We start from the raw sequence: 24,534 nt of genomic DNA on the forward strand, positions 1-24,534 counted from the left end.
ATGGAGTCGGATTGACTAGAAAAAAACTTGCACCTGCCATTTCTTAGCAGTATGGTGCAATAAACCGCCCAAGCTATATACCCTTAAATATATGATGTTTCAAAATAAGATATCGTCATTTAGTACTGAGCAGCATAAGTCATGGTTGCACTACGTTGATTAGCAAAAAAGACGGATCAGCAGACTGTGAATCAACTGGAACCAAGCAGGCCACTCCAATCTGTAACCAAGAGCCTCATTTTTCGAACGAGTCCCTTGTGTTTGACACAGAAGGCCATTGTCTGTTCTGGATGTAGATTGAGAAACAAGTCTCACGCTCGATACTCATTGGGTCAGTGCATACTAAGCTTCCATTTATAACAACATAAAAGCGGCAACAGCGTGCAGTCAACTGTAGTTATCCTATATTTCAACATATTCTATACATCATCCTCCAAAGTCATTGTTCAAATACAAAAAGCTTGACCCATGCTTCAGCCAAACAACATAGTTCTCCTGCTCGACTATAAAGCAGGTAAGCATTGATCAAAAGCTTCACTAGACCAGCCTACGCAAAAATATCTACTTCCCCAGGTGTGTCAAGATTCTGCTCACTAAAGCCTCCTTCTTCCCAGTAACTGGAAGGTTGTAAGCTGCCAGATAGTACTTCAACTCTGACACTGTCAAATCCTTAAGCTGCAAACACAGCAGAAACAAATTAAGCTTGCACTGAACCATAGCATGCGAATGTACACTAGGAACTGACAAATAGGTCACAAACAAGTTCTCACCTTTCCACTGTCAGCAAGCTCAGGCCAGTCATAATTTGCTGATTCCTTGGCAGCAGTTTCTGCTATTGCTTTCCGCTTTTTGGAAGTCTCACTGGTGGAAGATTTTGCAGCTGCAGCTTCCTCTAGATCATGGTTTTCTCCATAGACAGAGATTTTGAAAGCTTGCAATGCATTCACTATTCCAGGCCTGGGATTCGAATTATGGGACAAGAATTGTGAGTACTTAGCTGTAACCTTCAACAAAAGGTCTGAAAATATGCGAAAAGACACTAACTTTGACATGCCTTCCTCGTCAGGCAAAGTTTCGTCTTTGACCTCTGGCAACTCATCATCTTCTCCAAGAGCTAACGCCTGCAGTATTGCATAGTGCCTCTGCAAAGCTGCAGAATTAGAAATAAACCTTCAGAAAAACACCGAAAAAGTAGATAATACTAACAGTCAATGTCATAGTTGACTTTCTTCGGGAGAGACGACCAATCCAGAGCCTTTTTACATATTTAAACTCACTGAGAGAACTTAAACCTTTTGGAGAGAGTTTATGGTCAAAAAACATTAGTGGCTCAGGAACAGACCAGATTACTGCAGCTGCTACTTGCTATGATTAGAGCTAGTTTTAGAAGATAAGAGCATAAAATATGTTGCATGAACAAATGAACATGCATGTCCCATGTCAACATCCTAACATGGATATTGGACATGTCATGCCATTTCATGAAGATGGCCAGACATGTATACGACATGATATACAGCCCTTAATCTATGTTTTTATTTTTAGTGATTTTATTCTTTTAATTTTGTACTTATTTTTTCCTGTCCTAATTGACATTAGTCATGTACAATTTCCATTTTCAACTTGGATATATTATTTAATGCTTAAATCATGAGGTCTTAAAAATGCTCATCAAGAATACAAACACACATACAAGCAGAACCCCATTGTTATAACAAGCATATGTCTCATACCTGTGTCCGCTCGAGACATAGAGCACAAAAGTCAGATTGATCACCAATTCTTTCAATTTTGTATTTCAGTGACATAGAGCACAAGCAATGCCACATTTTCAATATCCAAAACTATTTTTCCTAGATGGCAAAAAAACGGTCATTGAGGTACCTGAATTCACTCTAGAAGAATGAATTAAAACTTTCATGAACTTTTTAATAAAATTGCAAGTTGAGAACAAATGCCATGAAGGAAACAAAATATGTTATGTACTATGAATGCTAGTGGGCAAAGTTATCTAATCACCATTGCAAGAATGTCAAATGAGCCCTATTGATTCCTACTAAATGCCTTAAAGATCTCAGCAGCATGCCTAAATGAACTCTCAACCTTAAGTGTCTCCATAGCATTTTACAGGATTACAATAGCATCAAGGCACGCATCAGAACTTTTCTTTTTCAATTTCTCTAAATTCCATTAGCTCCATTAGCTGGCTTTTGTTATTGGACACAAATGCTGAATCGCCGTGACAGCTCTCCGAACCTGAGCCCTCAATGATTTCTTGAATTCAAATTCACTTGAGTTTGTAAACTGTTGCTTCCCTCCAGGAAAGTACATCTGGACTGCCACTAAGCAATTTTAACTGACGATAACAGAATTTGACAATGGAGAAGTAATCTTTTGAGACAACCTTATGTTAAATAATGTATCAAATATATAATTTATATTTTCTTTTTAGTATTTGTTGTATAAGTATTTTTCTCTTTTTATTTTTCATCATTTTTGGACACTTTTGGGTGGTATTTGACTAGTCAATAGTTGACTAAGTCAAATACCAAAGAGTTGCTGGGAGCCTAACGACTCTCTCATTCTCTTGCTCCTCGTGTATATAAATATGGGGCATTGCCCCCTCTAAAAAGTATTCTTTCAATGTTATTAACAATCAATAAAAATCTTTTGTTCTCCTACTGTTGAATACCCTTTTTGGGTATTTTGTGTGTGAACCTTTCTTGGTTCTTGTGAATGTTCTTGTTCAATATTTTGATTGGAGCTCTTTTGAGGTATTCATTGTTGGAGCTCATTTTCTTACATGGTATTAGAGCTTCGTGATCAAGCTAAGTTTGTGTTAGGTACTATGTCACAGGGATTCGGCTAGCAGGGTGCTGCACCCGCGTCGACGCGACTCGACGCAGGTGCGGGTGTCGCACCGGGTGCGGTCAACCCGATCCTGGGTGCGTTGACCGCACCCAGGATCATTTATGTCCTTTTTTTTATTTATTTTTTTTAAAAAATTGCCCCTGCGATTTTTTTTTTTAAAAAAATCTGCTGACAGCATTTGTCAGCTGCTGTCAGCTCCTGACTTTTCAATGATGGTGGTAGCCTTGCTTGTGCTATCGTGCAACTGTATATAAAAAAAAAATCTGCTGCTGTCAGGAGCTGACAGCTGCTGTCAGCTCCTGACTTTTGGTGGTAGCCTTGCTTGTGCTATCATGCAGCTGTATATAAAAAAAAAATCTGCTGCTGTCAGGAGCTGACAGCTGCTGTCAGGAGCTGACTTTTCAATGATGGTGGTAGCCTTGCTTGTGCTATCGTGCAGCTGTATATAAAAAAAAAACTGACAGCAGCTGTGACAGCTGCTGACTTTTCAATGATGGTGGTAGCTTTGCTTGTGCTATCGTGCAGCTGTATATACAAAAAAAAAATCTGCTGACAGCAGCTGTCAGCTCCTGAGTTTTCAATGATGGTGGTAGCCTTGCTTGTGCTATCGTGTAAAATTTGAAAAAACCCGCGACCCCTTTATATATATATATATATATATATATATATATATATATATATATATATATTTTTTTTTTTTTTTTACATTTTTGCCCCTGCCGCACCCCCGCACCCGGGTTTTTTGGAAGTGCCGAATCCCCGCACCCGCACCCATGTGACATAGGTTAGGTACATTGGGAAACATGCCATTCAAAATTTGAAAAAGAGGTGAATCTCTTTTGGAATTTCTAATCAAGTGTGTGTGAAATTGTGATCGTGTAAAAGCCTGAAGGAGTGTTCGTACTTGTTATCGGTGGTGGAGCATTTATTATCTTCACTTTCATCTCTTCTCTTCTTCTCCATTATTCATTTTTCTTTTCAAACCTTGTAAAATGGATGACAATGATAATGTCACCATTAAACCCATTAATTTCAATGATTTTAACTATGTTATATGGGCTTCATCTTATATGAGGAAAGGAGTTTGGGGATTAGTGGATGAGACCGATTCAAAATCCAAACTAATCTTTACAAAGATAGAAAGTGAAAAAGAGATACCTCTTACAGAGATTGAGAAAAACAAAGTCATTAATACTTACAAAAAAAAGTGAAAGGAATGGAGAATGGGACATCCCAAGATTATGTCTTGGCTCATTAGTAGTGTCGATAACAAAAAATGTTCAAGTCTTACAAAATTTGAACATGCAAACAATGCATGGTACTATCAAGAGAATGTATTCTCTTATAGATATTGCACATGTGTGCAACTTACAAGATAAAATACAAAATATGGTTCAAGGGGACAAGAGCATTAGAGAATATTATAATACTCTGTCCGAATTATGGGAAGAGTTGGCATTCCTTGAACCAAAATAGTATTGTCCGAAAGACATAAAACTCCGTCAAAATCAAATAAATACGGAGAATTTTTTCCAATTCATTAATGAATTGAGATCGGAGTTTGAATCAACCAAATCCGTTCTCCTTCATCGAGGGAAAGTTCCTTCAATAGAAGATACGATAGAAGAATTAAGCATGGAGGAAAATAGGCTCAATTTTTTTTTAAGTGTGATGATGACTTGGTCCTAGCCGTATCTAGACCGAGAAACTATGTTCGAACCTACAAACCTCTACACTATGAGAGGACAAACGATGAGAAACAAAGAAATGACTTTGAAAAAAAGAAAGTCATTTGTTACTATTGCTGTGAGAACATGTGAAGATATATTGTCCAAAATTAAAGAAACCTTACGAGAAGAAGGTTGCCTCTGTCGAACCTCCACAAGAATCAAGTGAACCATCCATTGGAAGCATGTCCTTAACTCAATTAGTGGACGTACTTCAACCTTTACTCAAAGGAGCATCTTCATCCACCGGAGTTGAAGTCTCTTCTTTCGACATCTCCGATCCCAGTAAATCTCTTTGGCTTCTTGACTCAGGTGCTTATTTTCATATGACGTCAAATATTGATATGTTATCTGAATGTCATAAGTCAAATGGGTGAAATGTTTTTATCGTTGATGGAACATCTCTTGAGATAAAAGAAATAGAAAATTTTGAAAATATTTCTCAAAACTCAAAAAGATTTTGCATTCCTTAAATTAGATATATCCATAAACTTAACCTAAATCTTTTATCCATGGATGTAATGTTTCCTTCTCCTCTCGTGGTTGTCGAGTGTAACATCGCCAGTCAGGGAAGCTGATTGGAGAAGGCCATAGAAAAGGAAGCTTATACTACATGAATTTTTTGAAAATACCCAAGAATACATTTTATTGTAATGTTCAGAAAGTAGAATTGGATCTATGGCATAAAAGACTTGGCCATCTTAGTGTATCCAAAATTACTTTTTTTCAAAGATGAAAATTTTTTGTAATTTTGAAAACTTTACATGTGAAAATTGTATTCTTGGTAAAATAAAGTGATTACCCTTTCAAGAAAGAACCATTGTTTCTTCCCGACCACTTGAGTTAATACATTTGGATGTGGGGAGACCCACACCTGTTATATCAAAAGGTGGTTTTATGTATTATGTAATTTTTGTGAATGATTTTACAAGACATACTTGGATCTATTTTTTTAAACATAAATCTGAAGTTTTCTTACACTTTCAAATCTTTCACAATCTAGTCAAAAATCAATTTAAGAATGATATTTCTATCCTTCGCACTAATTCAGGGGGAGAGTTTTTATCAAAATAATTTAAAGATTATCTAAATCTAAAAGGTATCACACATCAAAGATTATGTCCCTATACCCCTCAACAAAATGGTTTAGTTTAAAGAAAGCATAGGCATATTATAGAGACAACAAGAACTTTACTTATTACAAATCAAGTACCTAAAATTTTTTGGGTTGAAGCCACTCTAACTGCAGTTTATCTTATTATTAGAATGCCAGCCTCTTCTTTAAAAAATATATCTCCTGTTGAAAAACTTTTCAAACAAATTTCTGATTATTCTAGGTTAAGGATTTTTGGATGCACGTGTTTTATTTTTTCTGATAAAAATGACAAACTCTCTCCTTGTGTTATTCCTTGTATTTTTCTAGGATATGCAAATTATCAAAAAGGCTATAGATGTTTTGATTTTAAAAATAAAAAGCTATATGTATCAAGGAATGTATCCTTTTTTGAAAAAGGAAAGTTTTTTTGAAAGTGAGAACTCTAAGGAAATAAATGAGTATTCTTTCTTATTTGGTTTAGTTCCAAAGATTGATGAGTGTGATATTGATGAAAGTTAAGAAGATAAAAATGACATGATAAGTACAAAATCATTTCGTGATAAACAAGATTGTATTCAATACTCTAGGCGGGGTAACTTAAAACAACCATGTGCTCTCGAAAAATATACTAGTAATGAAGAACAAGAAGCAATACAAACAAGGTCGTCTAGAGTGTCAAAAGTCCCTAAAAAAATTGTGTCCTATGAGTCCTTTTCACCTAAGTATCAAGCCTATATTGCATTACTACATAGAACCCTCTAACTATGCGACAACAAAGGAACATTTTGAATGGGTAGAAGCAATGACAACAGAATTAAATGCTTTAGAAAATGCAAACGCTTGGATTGTTCAAGATATTCTACTAGGCAAAAAGCCTATAGGTTGTCGATGGGTGTATAAAGTCAAAACCAAGAATGACAGAACTCTTGAAAGGTATAAGGTCAGGTTAAATGCCAAGAGCTATTCCCAAGAGTATGTAATAGACTATGAAGAGACTTTTGCTCTAGTAGCTAGAATGACCACAGTTAAGACCTTAGTAGCTCTTGCCTCCGTAAAGAAATGGCCTATATATCAAATGAATGTCAAAAATGCATTTTTCAATGAAAGCTTAGCCAAAGAAGTATATATGGAACCACCACCTGACATTAATCTTCCTAAAAGAAAGGTCTTTCGTTTAAATAAGGCTCTGTATGACCTTAAACAAAGTCCAAAAGCTTGGTATGACAAATTTAGTAAAGTTATGCTCGACTTTAGTTTTCAATCTTGTCTTACTGATACAACTTTGTTTGTTAAGACTTCTGATGTAGGCATTATTATCCTTCTCCTCTATGCAAATGACATGATCATCACTGGAAGTGATAAACAGGGAGTTGAAAACATTAAAAGATTTCTCAAAATACGCTTTCAAATGAGTGATTCAGGTTTTTAAATTTTTTTCTTAGAATATAAATTGCTTATTCTTATAGAGGCTATTTACTGACTTAGTCTAAGTTTGCTCTAGATATTGTTAACAGGCCTGGTATCTCCGATGACAAAAGGTCAACACTCTTGAAGTTGTAAATGTCAAAATGAAGATTGATAATGAAAAACCACTTGAAAATCAACACCTTACAGACAACTTGTCGGGGCACTGTCTTATCTCTACATTACAAGACTTGACATTGCGCATGTTGTTCACACAACAAGTCAATTTCAGCATGCTCCTACCACTGTTCATATGGGAGTTGTTTTACGTATTATTAGATATATTAAAACCTCTATTTTTCAAATACTTTTTTTGTCTACTTCATCTTTAGATTTAATTGGTTATACTGATGCTGATTGGGGAGGAGATCCAAACATCAGACAATCAACTACTGGTTTCTGTGTATTTTTAGGTGAATCATTGATTTCTTGGAGGTACAAGAAGCAACAAAAAGTCTCTCTCTCATCAACTGAAGCATAATATAGAGCAATGACTACAACCATAATGAAAGTAGTTTGGCTAAAGAGGTTGCTGCATGACACAGGTGTTCAGAGTACAGGAACATCACGACTATGCAGTGACAACAAAAATTCTATTTACATTGCCAACAACCGAATATTCCACGAACGAACCAAGCACATTGAAATGGATTGTCACTATGTACGAGAGGAATTCTTACACGACACTATTGATCTTTCCTATGTTTCTTCAAAATATCAATTGGCAGATTTCTTTATCAAACCTCTCGCAACTCTTTGATTTCACTCTCTTGGAGAAACTTTCAGTTATCCAACCATAAGTTTGAAGGGGAGTGTTAAATAATGTATCAAATATATCATTTTATTTTCTTTTTAGTATTTGTTGTATAGGTATTTTTCTCTTTTTTGGATACTTTTGGATGGTATTTGACTAGTCAATTGTTGATTAAGTCAAACACCAAAGAGTCATTGGGCTCCCAACGGCTCTACGACTCTCTCATTCTCTTGCTCCTCTTGTGTATATAAATATGGGGCATTTCCCCCTCTAAAAAGTATTCTTTGTGTGTGATTCACAATCAATAAAAAACTTTTTGTTTTGGGTATTTTGTGTGTGAACCTTTTTTGGTTCTTGTGAATGTTCTTTAATATTTTGATTGGAGCTCTTTTGAGGTATTCATTGTTGGAGCTCATTTTCTTACACCTTAACTACTACATTGGCTAGACAGAGACCTTCACAACATACTCATTTAGCCATGAACTTGTCCATGTGACCGTCATGACCCTAAACAACTGCACTGAATCCTATGGCAGCATAAGCACACTTCTTCTCTGTGTTCTCATTAGCAAATACTCTTGTAGTGGACCCTCGTTTTCTTCTTGCTCTTGGATGAGCCCCAATAGCATAGAAAATCCTTAGGGAGAGCTTGGATAGGAGAAAAGATAGTGGTGGAAAATAAACTATGACTTATAAGAATATCATTTTAAACAGAAATTATTGAGATAATTACCCTACATACATACTGTATCCATAAGTGTAAATGCAGTACATTAATATCCTTATTTTAAACATATTCCCTCAACAGAGATTTATTCCCAAGAACAGCCACAACTAGAACACCTGACCATGATATCTGTAGCCCAAGCGACTGTGATGTAGATGAATTTGGTGATAACGAATCTCTCTCTCTCTCTCTCTCTATATATATATATATATATATATATATATATCTTGGTGGTAATGGTGGAGAGAGAGAGAGAGGCTCGTTTGAACCTAAGCTATAATGATCATAGTGGTAATGGTGGTGATTCCAAAGTACATTGTATTCTCTAACAGAAAGTTATATAAGAGATCCATTATTTGTATGTATTTGAAAATACTCTATATTATTTGTAGGTATTTGAAAATACTGAGGTTGATTTAATTCTGGTAAAATAAATTCATGAGCTTATTTTCAAAATTTGTACCCCATCGAAGTCCATCCTAAATGTGGAATACCCCCTTTCTAAGAAAATGTAACTCAAAAACGAGTTTTGAAATAAATTTCTGTGCATTAATTTGTTTGATATTTGATGGGATCCTACTGATTAGTTCCCCAGGTTTTATGGCATCCCAAATGTTGGACGTACTCCTTTTGTGTTCCTTGTATTCTTGGATGTAAGTTTTTCTCCTTGTATCCCTCCCAGCACTTGCTTCAAGTATCACGATGAGATATTTGAAGCAGGCTCTACAATGGTTGCATCAACCTTGTTGTGTAGCATCTGGAATGATGATTAACCACAAACAGCCATAACTACAGTTCACAATTGCCTGGAATATGAGTCATGAGAGCTTATTACGTAAAGGAGATAGATTACCAGGATTTGCAAACTGGCAGACAGAAAAATCTCTCAGGTCAACCCTTTTCAGTAGAGCAGTAGCATTCTCTATATGATCATCTATTGCATGAGGAACACTATCTTTATCATCCATCTGCAACTGCATGCTCACATTGTATCCATATTATTATCATATAAGTCAACAACAAACACGGACTAAATAAAATTTTATGACAAAAGACGAGAGTCGGAGTGGAACTCATTATTTAGCCCTTGCCTCTTCAACATGTCTAATGTCATCAGAGTAGGGAAGGTAAATCATGTGCATTCCAGGGGGTTCAACCTGCCCACTTGAACTCGTGACTTCATCCTGCAACAACCAATTATCATCGATGCAAAAGAATACTAGAAATTCCATATGAACTAACATGTTTATGAACCTCTAGACTCTAATCCAGCCATATTTGCTTTAACAACAACTTGACTTCATCAAAGAAAAGAGAACATAAAGTGAAGCCAACTAGTATATGAAAGCAAAAGTGCTAATAGAGAAACATAAACCAAGAACCTAAGTTGTTTGGACACGACACGAGTCTTATACATGGCCCTACATATGATGGCAGGCCTTGAAAAGCTAGATACGTGGACATAACTGTATACTCTCTCTCTCTCTCTCTCTATATATATATATATAGAGAGAGAGAGAGAGAGAGTAGAGTGTAGGTGCTTAACGATAAGTGCCTAATGGGGTTTTCCAAATTTTCTTGGTTTTATTTTTAAATTCTGACCGTACAGATGTAATCTATGCACTTTATTTTATAGGGATCAGCACTTGAAGTGTTCGATTCTACACATGGGTGGGTTTTTATAAGCTTCAAAAAATCAATGGTCCAAAATCTTTGTAAATTTTTTAGGCTCCAAATATCATTTTTTTCATCGAAAACACATGATCCATATGTGGATTCCTGGTAAATCGACCATGCCCAACACATTTATGGGTCGGAACTACGAAAAAAACACCGAAAAAGCAGAAAAACCCATTAAGCACCTACTCTCTCTCTCTCTCTCTCTCTCTCTCTCTCTCTATATATATATATATATATATATATATATATATATATAGGGTAATTAGAATATGTAAACCAACAAACATGACCAATAGGAGTCGTTTGATCTCCAGCTTGGACGGCTCCTGTGCAACCCCTTTCCCCTCCCACCACCACCCCTTCCTTTGCCTCCTCGCCACCCCTTCCTCCACCGCCCCGCCGGATGACCTCCATTGCCAGACGCCTCTACTTGGCCGGCACCCTCACCTGTGCGAGTGAATCTACCGGATGCCTCTGGGCATGGTGGAGATGGCCAGGGAGGGATTGAGGCTGGTGAGGATGGCGGGACGCCTCTGCTCGGCCGATGTTGTCACCTATGGTGGGTGAATTTGCCGGACGCCTCTAGGCATGGTGGAGATGGTCGGAGAGGGACTAAGGCTGGTGAGGATGGTGGTGGCCACACGATGAGCGAGAACTTGCCGGGGAGCCATCCCATCTGAACCGTCGTCTCCTCCGACCCCTACGGCAATTGCCGCCACTTTCGGTGGCAGTGGAGGCCAAGGATGGTGGTGGCAGGGAAGGGCAACGGGGAGGCCGGTGGTGGAGGTGGAAAGGGGAAAGAAGGGAGGCTGGTCGTGGGAGGGTTACACAAGAGTCTTCGATCTGGAGATTGAATGACTCATATATATATATATATATATATATATATATATATATATATATATATATATATATATATATATATATATATATATATATATATATATATATATATATATATATATATATATATATATATATGTCCCCCTCCTTGCGGTTATGGTAAGGACTTCGGGCATGGCCAGCTCAAACAATGTGACGGGCAGTGTGTACAAGACCCAAGAACGAATTCATGGCAGTATGGTTGATTGGCGACTAGCGATTCTGGCTTCATACACGGAGTTGCATACTGCAATCCGAACTAAGGACAGGATTTTGGAGTTAGCGCATCCTCCCAGGTGCATAAGGGCATGATGACTTGACGACATCCTCACCTTCCTATGGCTTATCACCAGCACAAAAATATTGAGCTGGAAATCATAGGTTCAAGCTTTATTGACTGACCACATAGATGTGTTTGGCTTTTTTGCTAAGGATCAAAACTTGGATTGTGTTATTTTAATCTAAAAATATGATCTTTTGCATTTTGGGTTGTTAAATTTTGAAGCCCATAAAAAACTTATTTGCATGTCAGAATTACATGTTTCAAAACTCATTTTCTACTAAACAAACCTTGGAAATCACATCTACGCGGTCTGTTTTTCTTTTAAAGAAGAAAAACTAAACTTGAAAAAAAGGTGGTTCATCTTCTAGTTACATGCCTTCAATAGCACCAAACAGTAACCTATGTCACATGGGTGCGGGTACGGGTGCGACGGGTGCAGAGTAATTTCAAATTTTTTGGACACAGGGACACGGCTATATATATGTATATATATTTTTTTAAATATATATATAACAATAATAAGAGTCAAAGTTGTGCCCATTAGGGGACACGACTCTCTCTCTCTCTCTGTATATATATATATATATATATATATATATATATATATATATATATATATATATATATATATATATATATATATATATATATATATATTGTTGAGATTAAGAGTTTTTTAGTTTAAGTTTTCCTAAACTAGAGGTTATTTGATATTTAATGTTTAATGAGGGACTTGTGTGTAATTTCTTTCTTTGGTCTCTCTCTATTTAACATAAAGATTAGCCCTAATCTAACTTAACGAGTTTTCTCATTTTTACTGTCGTCTCTCTCTCTCTCTCTCTCTCTCTCTCTCTCTCTCTCTCTCTCTCTCTCTCTCTCTGCTTCTGTGTTAGTTTTCAGAACTTCTACATAGTACCAGAGCGGTAGATCTCGGGAGCGTGATCGATCTACACCAACAAAAGGCGAAAAAAAGGGTTGGAAACAGGTGTGCACATTTATTTTTTTTCATAGATCTGATAACAGATCTGGTGTCTGACTAAGGTCACGACGACAGATCTAAAGGACACGATGATTGTGTGTCATCAAGATCAGGATATGACAGCTTTTTAATGGTACACAGAAGAAACGAATTTTTTTTTTTGCTGTCGTGATTTATATGTCTGGGAGCAGCTATCGTGATTTCTATTTTCTGTGTGATCATATTATCTTTGGTCATGAATCTGGGTGCCGAGTTCGACGTGGTATAGTTCTTCTCAGATCTTATTTGGTCGTTCGATTTCAGAATATGAATATCAGCAGTCGTGATTCCTGGTTGTGTCATGATTTTTTTTTCAGTCGTAACATGTGTGCTGTGAAAGCAGCATGTTAATATCATTTTTTCTGTCGTGGAAGCAACAGGCGTGATTCCCTACTGTGTGGAAAAATATTTTGTTTGTGGGAAGCTTTTATCTACTGTCGTGGGATTTATGTGTTGAGTACAGTTGCCTGGTCGTAGTATTGGCTGATGCGTGATTGTAAAACACGCTACTTTTTGTGTCCCTTGTAGCCTATCAAGATTTTATTTCTGGTGTGGCAAACTGTGTAGTCGTGGACTTGCCAGACGTGTGATTATAAAACACGTTGTTCAAGTGAGTGAATCTGATTTTTTTTGGCAGCTGAAATAGCATTAAATATTCAGTATTGGTTAAAAGTTCGAAATGTGATTCCAAAATTGAACATATTGGGGAGTATAAGGCTTTTGCAAATCCCTTCTCGTATGGTTCTTCTGTAAGGTTTAATGAAACTAACTATGCCAGGTGGTCTAGAACTTTTATGATGTCGGTATCTGGACATCGTAGAAAACATATTTTGTTGAAAGACGAACCCAATGAAAAGGTGGGAAAATACGTTACTTGGGACGAAGATAATGCCATAGTTATGTCATGGATCATGAATAGTGTTGAACCCCATATTGTAGATGGTTTAATTTACTATAATACAGCCAAACAGATGTGGGACAATCTTTGAGATACGTACTCACAAGAGACTAATGTGAGTTACCGAATCATGCAAGTCGAACAGGAGATATATAATTTGCAGCAGAGAGATCAGACCTTGGCCCAGTACTATGCCTCCGTCAAAGCTGCGTTTGAAAGACTCAATACTCACTGGCCTCTTTGTTGTTCGAAGCAAAAGGATCATCAAAAACAGACTATGGTTGCTCGGTTTCTTACAGGTTTATCTTCAGAATTCACTGTTGCAAAAGTCCAAATGTTGACTGGATCAGATGTTCCTACTCTTGCTGATGCATACAATCGTCTGAGTAGACTTGCGATCTTTCTTCCACAATCTCATCCTGTGACCCAGTCATCTGCTCTAGTTGTCTCATCTGGTTATGGGCGTGGAAATATTCAGAATATCAGAGGACGAGGTCGTGGGCGAGGTATGGGAGGCAGAGGAAAACTTCAATGTACATTCTGTGAAAATCTGGACATTTAGAAGATCGTTGCTGGGATAAGCATGGTCGGCCAACCTCTTCTTCATCAAAGTCATATGCTCCAAAAGCAAATGTTACTACACTAGAGGCAACAAATGTACATGATAATATCTCTGCAAGTGACAGTATCACCCTCATTCGAGCAGAATATGATGAGCTGATAGCTCTTCGCCTTTTGAGTTTCACCCCTCCTGTAGCTGGTGTTGCCTACTCAACAGGGAATCATCTTCATCTGAATGATAGTAAGTGATTATTGACTCTGGTGCATCCAGACACTTGTGTGGAAATTCGCTTGTCTTTTCAAATCTAAAGGATATTATTGTTCATCGAGGAGTCTCATTAGCCGATGGGAGTTCCTCACCGGTAGTTGGTCAGGGAAATATTTCTATATCCTCCACCTTACAGTTGAAAAATGTTCTTCATGCTCCCAACTTTCCTCAAAGTTTATTCTTTGTTAGTTGCCTTACAAAAGAACTAAACTGTAGAGTAATATTTGATCCGATGGGTTGTCATTTTCAGGATTTGCTGACGGGGAAGAAGATTGGTGGAGGCTACGAAGAAAATGGTCTACTACCTACATCATCCAGTGGGTAATGTTTATGCTGCAGTGGAACACTCATCCAGTCTTGTTCAGTGGCATCGTCGTCTTGGTCATCCTTCATTGTCAAAGCTTCGTTCTGTCTTTCCTCAAATTCCTTCTACTACATCATTTCAGTGTGAAGCATGTCAGTTGGGCAAGCAATCATCGAAGTTCGTTCCCTTCAAGTCAGAGTCAGTCTAGTCATAAAGTTTTTGAACTTCTTCATGCAGATGTATGGGGTCCTAGTAAGATTCCTACTAGGACTCAGTGTCGATATTATCTTGTTATTGTTGATGATTTCTCTAAGTTGTCATGGGTGTTTTTAATAAAAAAACGATCTGAAGTTCCAAGTATTATCAAATCCTTAATTCTTGAAATAAAAACTCAGTTTGAATCTGTTGTCAAGATTGTCCGCACTGATAATACTCTTGAGTTTAAATCAAAAGTTTTGTTACAATTTTACCAAGATCATGGCATTCAACCCCAAACTACATGTGCTTATTCATCTCAACAAAATGGGGTGGCTGAGCGAAAACATTGACACCTGCTTGATGTTGCGCGGACCCTTATGATTCAATCCAATGTTCCTGCATTATATTGGGGTGATGTGATTACCACTGCTTGTTATTTGATCAACCGCATGCCTTCATCTTGTGTGGGTGATCAAATTCCATTACATATCCTAAAACCTAATGCCTCAATCTTCACTTTCTCACAAAAAATATTTGGATGTGTTTGTTTTGTACACAAACTTGGCCCTGACCGTGATAAATTAGCTGTTCAAGCTACAAAATGCATATTTATAGGTTATCCAAAAAATCAAAAGGGATATCGATGTTATGATCCTATTTCTCGCCAAGAGTATGTCAGTGCGGATGTATCTTTCTTGGAATCCACTCCATATTACTCTAGTTACGGTTCCCCGCTGCAGGTTGATCCAGCTGAGTCTTTTCCATTACCTATACCTCATTTTCCTTTGGAATTTGTGCCCTCATTACCGAACCAAACTTCATCCTCTTCACGATTTAATAATCCTCCATTGGTATATGTGCGTAGAGCTCCACCTCCGCAAGTGCATTCATCATCTTCTTCTCCTGAGGTAAGTACTACTGACAATAGTGATCTTCATAATGATGATAACAAGCCTATCGCTCTACGCAAGGGAACACGACAATGTACCTTATATCCCATATCTCATTTTGTCTCCGATGACAGAATTGGAAATCAGATGAAAACTTTTATTTCAGCCTTATCCGCTGAAACTATTCATCTGAACTATCAACAGGCAGAGCTAGATAATCGCTGGAAGCTGGCTATGCAAGAAGAAATGGATGCTTTAGTGTCTCAGCATACATGGGATCTAGTTGATTCCCCAGTGGATGCTGACATTGTTGGATGCAAATGGGTATATACAATAAAGTACACATCGGATGGTTCTATTGAAAGGTACAAGGCCAGATTAGTAACAAAAGGGTATACTCAGACATATGGTATTGATTTCTTTGAAACCTTTTCTCCTGTTGCGCGGATGGGCACCATTCGTCTTGTTCTCTCAGTAGTTGTTCATCATGGTTGGAGCTTGTATCAATTAGATGTGAAAAATGCATTTTTATATGGGGATCTATCTGAGACAGTTTACATGCAACAACCTCCAGGATTCGAGGTTGAGGGGGAGTGTCAGAAGGTGTGTAGATTGAGAAAGACGATTTATGGCTTGAAACAAAGTCCGCGTGCATGGTTTCAAAAGTTGTTTGAAGTGATGTCACGCTTTGGCTTTAATAGGTCAGCGGCAGATCATACACTATTTATCAAGAAAACTAACTCAGGCATAGTTGTTATGGTGGTATATGTGGATGACATCATTCTTATAGGAGATGATGTGAAAGATATTAAAGCCACAAAGGCTCATCTTCAAAAACACTTTGTTACAAAAGATCTTGGTTCACTCAGATACTTTCTGGGTATAGAAGTTGCCAGGAACCGTGAAGGGATGGTTTTGTCTCAACGGAAGTATGTTCTTGACTTATTAAAGGAAATGGGAATGTTGGGAGCTAAACCAGCAAATATTCCCATGGACCATAAAGTTCAGTTGTCTGAAGAAGGGTCAAAACCGCTTGATAGCAAAAGCTATCGCTCACTAGTAAGGAAGCTATTGTATGTAACTGTTACCAGGCCGGATATTGCTTTAGCAGTAAGCAAAGTTAGCCAGTTTATGGACAAACCAACTGAGGTACACTTGAATGCAGCTATAATGATTCTCAGGTATTTAAAATCTTCTCCAGGAAAAGGGTTATTGTTCAGGAAAGGTGGTAATCTGGAGATAGTGGCCTATTCTGATGCTGACTATGCAGGATCTATAGTGGATAGAAAATCTACCATAGGATTCTGTGTGTTTCTGGGAGACAACTTGATTTCATGGAGAAGTAAGAAGCAAAATGTGGTTTCTAGATCAAGTGCAGAATTAGAATATAGGGTTATGGCCCAAACAGTTGTTGAATTGATGTGGGTTCGTACTGTTCTTCATGACCTTCAGGTGAAGGTTTCCTCTCCTATGACCATGACGTGTGATAACAAGGCTGCCACATATATAGCGAACAATGATGTCTTTCATGAGAGAACAAAGCACATTGAGGTTGATTGTCACTATGTAAGAGATATGGTTCAAGTTGGTTATATCTCTACCAAATATCTAAAGTCGGAAGACCAAGTTGCAAATATGTTTACAAAGCCTCTTGCTAGACCAAATTTCTCAAAATGTTGTGGCAAGCTGAGCATGATTGATATCTATGCTCCAGCTTGAGGGGGAGTGTTGAGATTAAGAGGTTTTTAGTTTAAATTTTCCTAAACTAGAGGTTATTTGATATTTAATGTTTAATGAGGGACTTGTGTGTAATTTTTTTCTTTGGCCTCTCTCTATTTAACATAGAGATTAGCCCTAATCTAACTTAACGAGTTTTCTCATTTTTACTGTAGTCTCTCTCTCTCTCTCTCTTTGTGTGTGTTAGTTTTCGGAACTTCTACATATACATATATATATATATATAAAATCATTTTTTTTTAGGTTTTATACATCTTTTGCCCTAAAAATGGACAAAAAGACTCGGTCAAAGTTGACCAAGTCTAAACTGTGGATGGACTCGATGTAAAACCCACGTTTTTTTTCAAAAAAAAAAAACAATTTATTTTATCGGACCCGGGCCGGGCCGGGTCCGGACCCGACCCGGGCCCGCCTGCGATAGGGTTTTAAGATAACCCGACGCATGAAGAGGATTTTAAATCCTCTTCCCGAGCGCCGCCCCCCCCCCCCCACCGCGCCTTCGGTCCGATAGGGAAACCCATCGGGGTTTCCCCTTTTGTCGCCCCTCCCCGAGCTCTTTAAGAGCATTGCGGGAGGGGAGGAACGATGCCCCGCCCCCCTTCTCGTTCCCTGCAGGCGGCAACCACGACCGACGCCTCCTCCTTCCCTGCGCACGCCGTCGATCGCCAGCCACCTCGCCTCCCAGCAACGCCACTTCTCCTCCTCCCTCTTCTCTTCCTCACCCCCCTCTCCGTCACCTCGCCGGGAGGCCGACAGGCGGCTCACAGCCCCTGCCGCGGCCTCCCACCTTCCCTGTGCCCATCGGGGGCCCGACAGGTGGCCTATGGGCCCCTGTCGTCCCCTCTTCCCTCTGGGGGTGCGCCGGAGTGCCGGCAGGGGACCAATGGCCCCTGCGACACCCCCTCACCCCTATGGGTGACAGGGAAACCGACGGAAGGTCGGTTGCCCTCCCTGTCACCCCCGCCCCGGTCTCTCTTTTTCTGGCAGGGGTCAGTCCCCCTGCCACCCCTAGATCACCTGTAGGCAGGGGCAATGCCCCTGCCGCTTCATGTTTCCCGGCAGGCAGGGGCTCGCTCTGCTGCCTCTGGGGTTTTGGCGCGCAGGGGTAGTGCCCCTGTTGCCTTCCTATCTCGGCTGGCAGGGGCAATGCCCCTGTCGCCCTTTGTTTTGTTGGGCTGGCAGGGACTCACCCCCCTGCAGCCTCTTGGCTTCTGGGAGGGCAGGGGATAACCCCCCTGTTGCCCCTTGATTCTCTGCACGCAGGGGGCTTGTCCCCCTGTCACCCCCCCGTCCCGAGCTCTCTCCCTCTCTCTGTCGGCAGGGGCTGGGCCCTGCCTCCTTGTTGCTGTCGGCAGGGGCTAGCCCTGCCGTCTCGTGGCTGTCGACAGGGGTTGCCTCCCATGCCACATCGATGCTGTCGGCAGGGGCTGGTCCCCTGTCGTCTCGTGTTGTCGGCAGGGGCTGGCCCCCCTGTCGTTTCATGGCTGTCGGCAGGGGCTCAACCCCTGCTGTTTTGTTGCGGTCGGCAGGGGCTCAGCCCCTGCCGCTTCGCTGCTGTCGGCAGGGGTAGGGCCCTTGCCGCCTCGTTGCTGTCGGCAGGGGCTGACCCCCTTCCGCCTCGCTGTTTTTGACAGTGGCTCATTCCCTGTCGCCCCGTTGTCGTCGGTGCCGCCATCGCCTAATTCTACCCTTGCCCCGTTGCACCATTAATTATATTAACATAATTGAATATTTAACACTCTTGCATATTTACGCAACAGGTCCCGATCGTGCTCCGCTGCTCAACCCTCGTATTATCCTCACGCGTATGCGTACGCAGCTGCACGACATCCCAAGGTAGGGTAAAGTCGCACAAAAGGCAATTGATGAACCTAATTAAGTTAAAATAATTAAGATGTCCATGCTGGATATACTTAAATTTATATTGTTTCTGCATTGCATATTTTCTTGTCTGCATAATTATGAGTTCGGGTATGGTTGTACTCTTCGAGTATTAATTTGCGTATTTGCCTATGTGGTTGAAGGTGGTTTCGTACCTTTTTGCAATACTCATGCCCTTAATTGCTTGCATATATACTTGTCTGTACGTTCCTATGGGTCGATGTACAATTTCATGCTTCGATCATTATTTTGCATAGTTGCTTATGAGTTGAGGTGTAGTTTCGTATTTCTTGAAATACATATGCCCTTGTTTGCTTGCATACATTTTTGCCTGCACGTTTCCTTTGAGTGAGGTACGACTTCGTGTCTCGTGTATTACTTATGACCTTATGTGTTTGCCTCTCTAACCGGTCAAGGTATGGTTTTGGTACCTCGTGTGTTACTTATGTGCGTTTCGCTCGATGTGCGGCATTGCAAGTCGAGAGTTGCTTGTTGTCAGGTTATAACCTGCATATGCTCATATTTATGGTAAATATGTACTTACATAAACGTAGTCTTGTGCCTATCCTGATATCACTTGTTTCAAAACACTAGAAGTTGCACTTGTGCACTATAGTTCTTTTAAAGAGGATTTCCTTCTGCAAACCCAGGGCTCTTCAAAATGCACAACTTTTGCAAAGTATGATTAAGTCTTGCAGGATTGCGAAGTCACATTTGGCCCCTCCCAAGTCCACACACTTGGGAGAAATGTTTTATAACCTTGATTCAAGTTGCGGCTCATTTTGAATAACCCCGATTAGGGGCATGAGCATATGAATGAGTGGGGTTCTGTTGAAGGACCCATTCTTTATGTATCAATCTAGTGTCACGTGTCGATACTAAGATAAATTTTGGATGTAAGATTGATAGTGTTGTGTCTTGTGTGAATGACTTAATGTGGCATTATGGCTTTTAAGGATGAATCGTGCCAAATGAGCACTCCTATATTTTTTTGAATTGTTATGAAGTTGTGTGTTGGGTATTCCTTTTGAGAAGCCCACAGACCTCCCTGGTTCAGTATAGCGTACTTTTAGACATGCACAACATGTTAAGTACTTTGTTGATCGGACGAGAGATCCGAGATGACCTTGCATCATGAAATATGAAAAATGTTGTTGAAGTGAATTCAAAACTTATCTTGCCAGGCTGTGTTGTATTAATTCTTTTGCAGATAATATCTGTTGGGATTTCTTTTGTGGAACCATATCCCTTTCATCATAGTCGTACTTATGACATGTACGACCGTACTTTTTGACAAGTACGTCTTCTTACGTTGCGATGATTGGATGAGTAGGTTGTGGCAACCTCGATGAGCGCAAATAACAAAATGTTGTGATCACCTAAATAAGTGATGTTTTCGCCTTCACCGGCAAGATACTCGAGTGGGTCGAAAGACCAGGGTATGTAGAATGGGTCTTCAGTTAACTACCCTTGATGTACTCATTCGAATCGCTGACTCCTGTCAGGAGAGAGGACAGGAAGGTACAAAACTTCGATGGACAGGCCATTAATGGCAGTTACGAGCAAAAGACTCGGCTTCCCCAGTCATCGAAGTTAGGGGAATGAGACTACCATAATTATCCTAAGTGGTAACTCTCCATGTTTGGGATGCATCTATTGTTTATGCTGCTTCGGGGATTTCTCTCTTGGTCACCGACCGTCCCCTTAGGTGCGGACTCAGTCAGCTATCCGGGTTATCATAAAATACATAGCATAATAAACCCCCGGATCAGTCTAGGTTGTTTCTAGAGTCGTGCCTTGTGCGTACCCGCTTGGCCAGTTAATATCGAAACATAATCTGATCACACAATTTGTTGAGTTATGCCCATATGGAAGTTATAGGGTACAACAGGTTCAATACTTATGGAATTGTGTGTGTGCTTGACGAAGCATTGTATTTTGCTAGTTAACTTTCTTGTGCAGTGCTTCGCTTGTAATAGTTAGCCTACTTGTGCCAGTAAAATGCTTGTAATAATTTTAGCATTGTGCTCATGATAGTTGCTCTCTGAATCTGTTGAAATTAAATTGCTATATAATTGCCTGTCTACATGACATATTAAATTATTCTGTTTAATTATGTTCAATATTGTCAGGATATGAATGCTTTGAACCTCACCGAGGACATGGCGTTGGATAGAAATGATTGGAGGAAAAGGATTCATGTGGAAGACCCAAAATGAATTTCTTTTTTGGTTCATATCGCTGACCCCAATTGTTTTGGGATGAAGGCGTAGTTGTTGTTGTTGTTGTTGTTGTTGTTGTATTGTCATGTCTGTGCACCTACCAGTTTTTAGTGAAACTGACCCATTTTATGGGCAGGTAATAGATAGGTAATACAGTCGCGATGGCATGATGGCGTGATGAGATCAAGATAGAGCTCTTTTCCTGACGTTTTGTTCTTGAGGACATGTTGGTAAATTTGGTATAAAGTGTGTTTCAAAATTTCTCTTTTCTTAAACCGTGAGTTAATAAAACTGTTTTAGTAAGCTTCTTCTTGGTTTCAACAAACGAATTCTCAATTATTGAAACTCCGTTTCTAGACCATTTGATTTCAATGGTTGTGCGGGATTTGACAAAAGGAAAGTTTACGCTGTAATGCGCTCAAGGTCCATTGACTTGTGGTTTTAAAAATATCATTTTCCGCTGAAGTATTATTTAAACTCTGATTATTGTATGATTTCAAAGCTTTTTAAACTATTCAAAAAAGTTACAAGTCCTGGATTTTTGGGGTGTTACACTCGACCCCGGTGCATTGACCGAGTCCGACACTTGGTTGACCGTGTCCGCCCCATGTCCGAAGCCGCACCCAAGTCGGGGTGTGTCGACGCGGGGGCGTCGACCTTATAGCCGAGTTCGTGTGACTTAGACAGTAACCCACATAAATAAATAAATGAATATATATACATATAAATTATATATGACCAATGATTTTTACAATCAATTTTACCTATAAACAACCTAGCAAACCCCATTTTTTTTCTCTTGGTAAATCTAACAGCATAGATGTGATCTACATGGTCCATTAAATAGAAATCAGCATTGGATCCACCAGAATCTGGTGTGTGTAAGTTTTTCCAGTGATACAACAATTGATGGTTTGACAAGAATGATTTATTATATTTGAAAAACTAAACCTACACTCCCCACTTAATAATGTCTAGAGAGTTGTAAATAGGGGTGGCAAAATCTGACACGACCCGCCAACCCGCTTCTTAGCCGGGTTCGGATTTGGCTTAAACGGGTTCGTGTCGTAAACGGGTCGACCTGCCTAACCCGTTTATTAAACGGGTCGGGTTCGTGTTAGGGGTATGCCAACCCGCCAACCCGGCTGACCCGTTTAATAAACGGGTTAGGCGAGCGGGTCAACCCGTTTACCCGAACCCGACCTGCCAACCCATTTACCCGACCCCGACCAGCCCGCCAAACCATTAAATCGTACCTGACCCGCCTGCCCGTTTACCCGAACCCGACCCGCCCACTAACCCGTTTACCCGACCCGTTTATTAAACGGGTTAAGTCTGGTTACCCGTTTAATAAATGGGTCGGGTTCGTGTTGAGGTATGCTGACCCGCCAACCAGCCCCGATTGCCAACCCTAGTTGTAAATGACATCATATCTAATCTCGGATAGGTTCCAGTCAAGTTCTTTTCTCCTAAATAAAGTTCCAATGTAATCCCCTTCTGCTGGTTAAACTTGGATGAGTAAAAAATATAAATTTGAGTCCTTTCCATGAAAAAAATCCTTGAAAACAATAAACATTTTCAAATTTCAACAATCAAATGTATTTTTTGAGATTAGAGCAAACCCATGTAACATGGGCACTTCCAAAAGAGTTGTATCTGTATCGACCTGTGTTGACACAAGTTGACAAACACGTGACTCAGATTCGGATTTCCCAACCCTTGACTCTCGAGTCAGAGGGTCGACCCTGTAACTCGGACAAGTTAGGACTATAGATTTTCTAGTGTTAAGGTATGGAAAAAATCAAAATCCATATTATATAATCACTAAATTTATCACATGGCATCAATGGCTAAGCTATATAAGCAATGTTATAAAAAACAGGCCTTGAGGCACAAAAGGCGCGCCTCATCTTGAGACACGACCCTCTTTGCCTCAAGGCACAAGCCTGAGGCGCCAATTTTTTTTTTTTTTTACAACAAGATTTCTAAGACATAATCAACAAGATTTTTGTAGGTTAATCTCATATATTTTTTAGTTATTTCAGTTATGTAATCAGTTTCTTAGTATATTACTATATTTTAACTTTTGTTGGTTAATCTTGTATATTTTTCAGTTATTTCAGTTATGTAATTAGTTTCTTAATATATTTTAACTTTTGTTGGTTAATTTCATATATTTTTCAGTTATATAATCAGTCTTTTAGTTACTTTTATATGTTAATCTCATATTTTTTAGAATAATCTCATATATTTTAACTTTTGTAGGTTAATCTCATATATTTTCGAGTTATTTCAGTTATGTAATCAGTTTCTTAGTATATTTTAACTTTTGTTGGTTAATCTCATATATTTTCCAGTTATATAATCAGTTTTTTAGTTACTTTTATATGTTAATCGCATATTTTTTAGAATAATCTCATATATTTTAACTTTTGTAGGTTAATCTCATATATTTTCCAGTTATTTCAGTTATGTAATCAGTTTCATACTATATTTTAACTTTTGTTGGTTAATCTCATATATTTTCCAGTTATGTAATCAGTTTTTAGTTACTTTTATATGCTAATCTCGTGTTTTTTAGAATAATCTCGTATGTTTTAACTTTTGTAGGTTAATCTCATATATTTTTCAGTTATTTCAGTTATGTAATCAGTTTCTTAGTATATTTGAACTTTTGTTTGTTAATCTCATATTTTCCAGTTATGTAATCAGTTTTTTAGTTACTTTTATATGTTAATCTCATATTTTTTAGAATAATCTCATATATTTTAACTTTTGTTGGTTAATCTCATATATTTTCCAGCTATGTAATCATTTTTTTAGTTACTTTTATATGTTAATCTCATATTTTTTAGAATAATCACATATATTTTAACTTTTGTAGTTTAATCTCATATATTTTTCAGTTATTTCAGTTATGTAATCAGTTTCTTAGTATATTTTAACTTTTTTTGGTTAATCTCATATATTTTTCAGTCATGTAATCAGTTTTTAGTTACTTTTATATGTTAATCTCATATTTTTTAGTACTTATTTGAGATTTTCTATTTCTTATTGGTTGTTATTTCATCAA

At 38.8% G+C, this 24,534-nt stretch overlaps 1 protein-coding gene across 1 annotated transcript in view; it reads right to left on the reverse strand.

Moving 5' to 3' along the window:
* Positions 1-382: 382 nt before the first annotated feature.
* The window catches only part of KU70 (ATP-dependent DNA helicase 2 subunit Ku70-like protein), a 147,358-nt gene continuing 123,206 nt past the window's right edge, over positions 383-24,534 (reverse strand). Inside the window, exons 15-19 of the mRNA XM_090015016.1 lie at positions 9,731-9,823; positions 9,493-9,613; positions 1,045-1,150; positions 771-957; positions 383-675 (exon numbers count right to left, since the gene is read on the reverse strand). Of these exons, the coding sequence (XP_089871142.1) occupies positions 562-675; positions 771-957; positions 1,045-1,150; positions 9,493-9,613; positions 9,731-9,823 (621 nt within the window). The 3' untranslated portion in view covers positions 383-561. The remainder of the gene's footprint in view (positions 676-770; positions 958-1,044; positions 1,151-9,492; positions 9,614-9,730; positions 9,824-24,534) is intronic.

Source organism: Nuphar pumila, chromosome 7 (assembly GCF_984573655.1).
Source record: "Nuphar pumila chromosome 7, dmNupPumi1.hap1.1, whole genome shotgun sequence".
In the NCBI taxonomy this organism is placed as follows: Eukaryota; Viridiplantae; Streptophyta; class Magnoliopsida; order Nymphaeales; family Nymphaeaceae; genus Nuphar; species Nuphar pumila.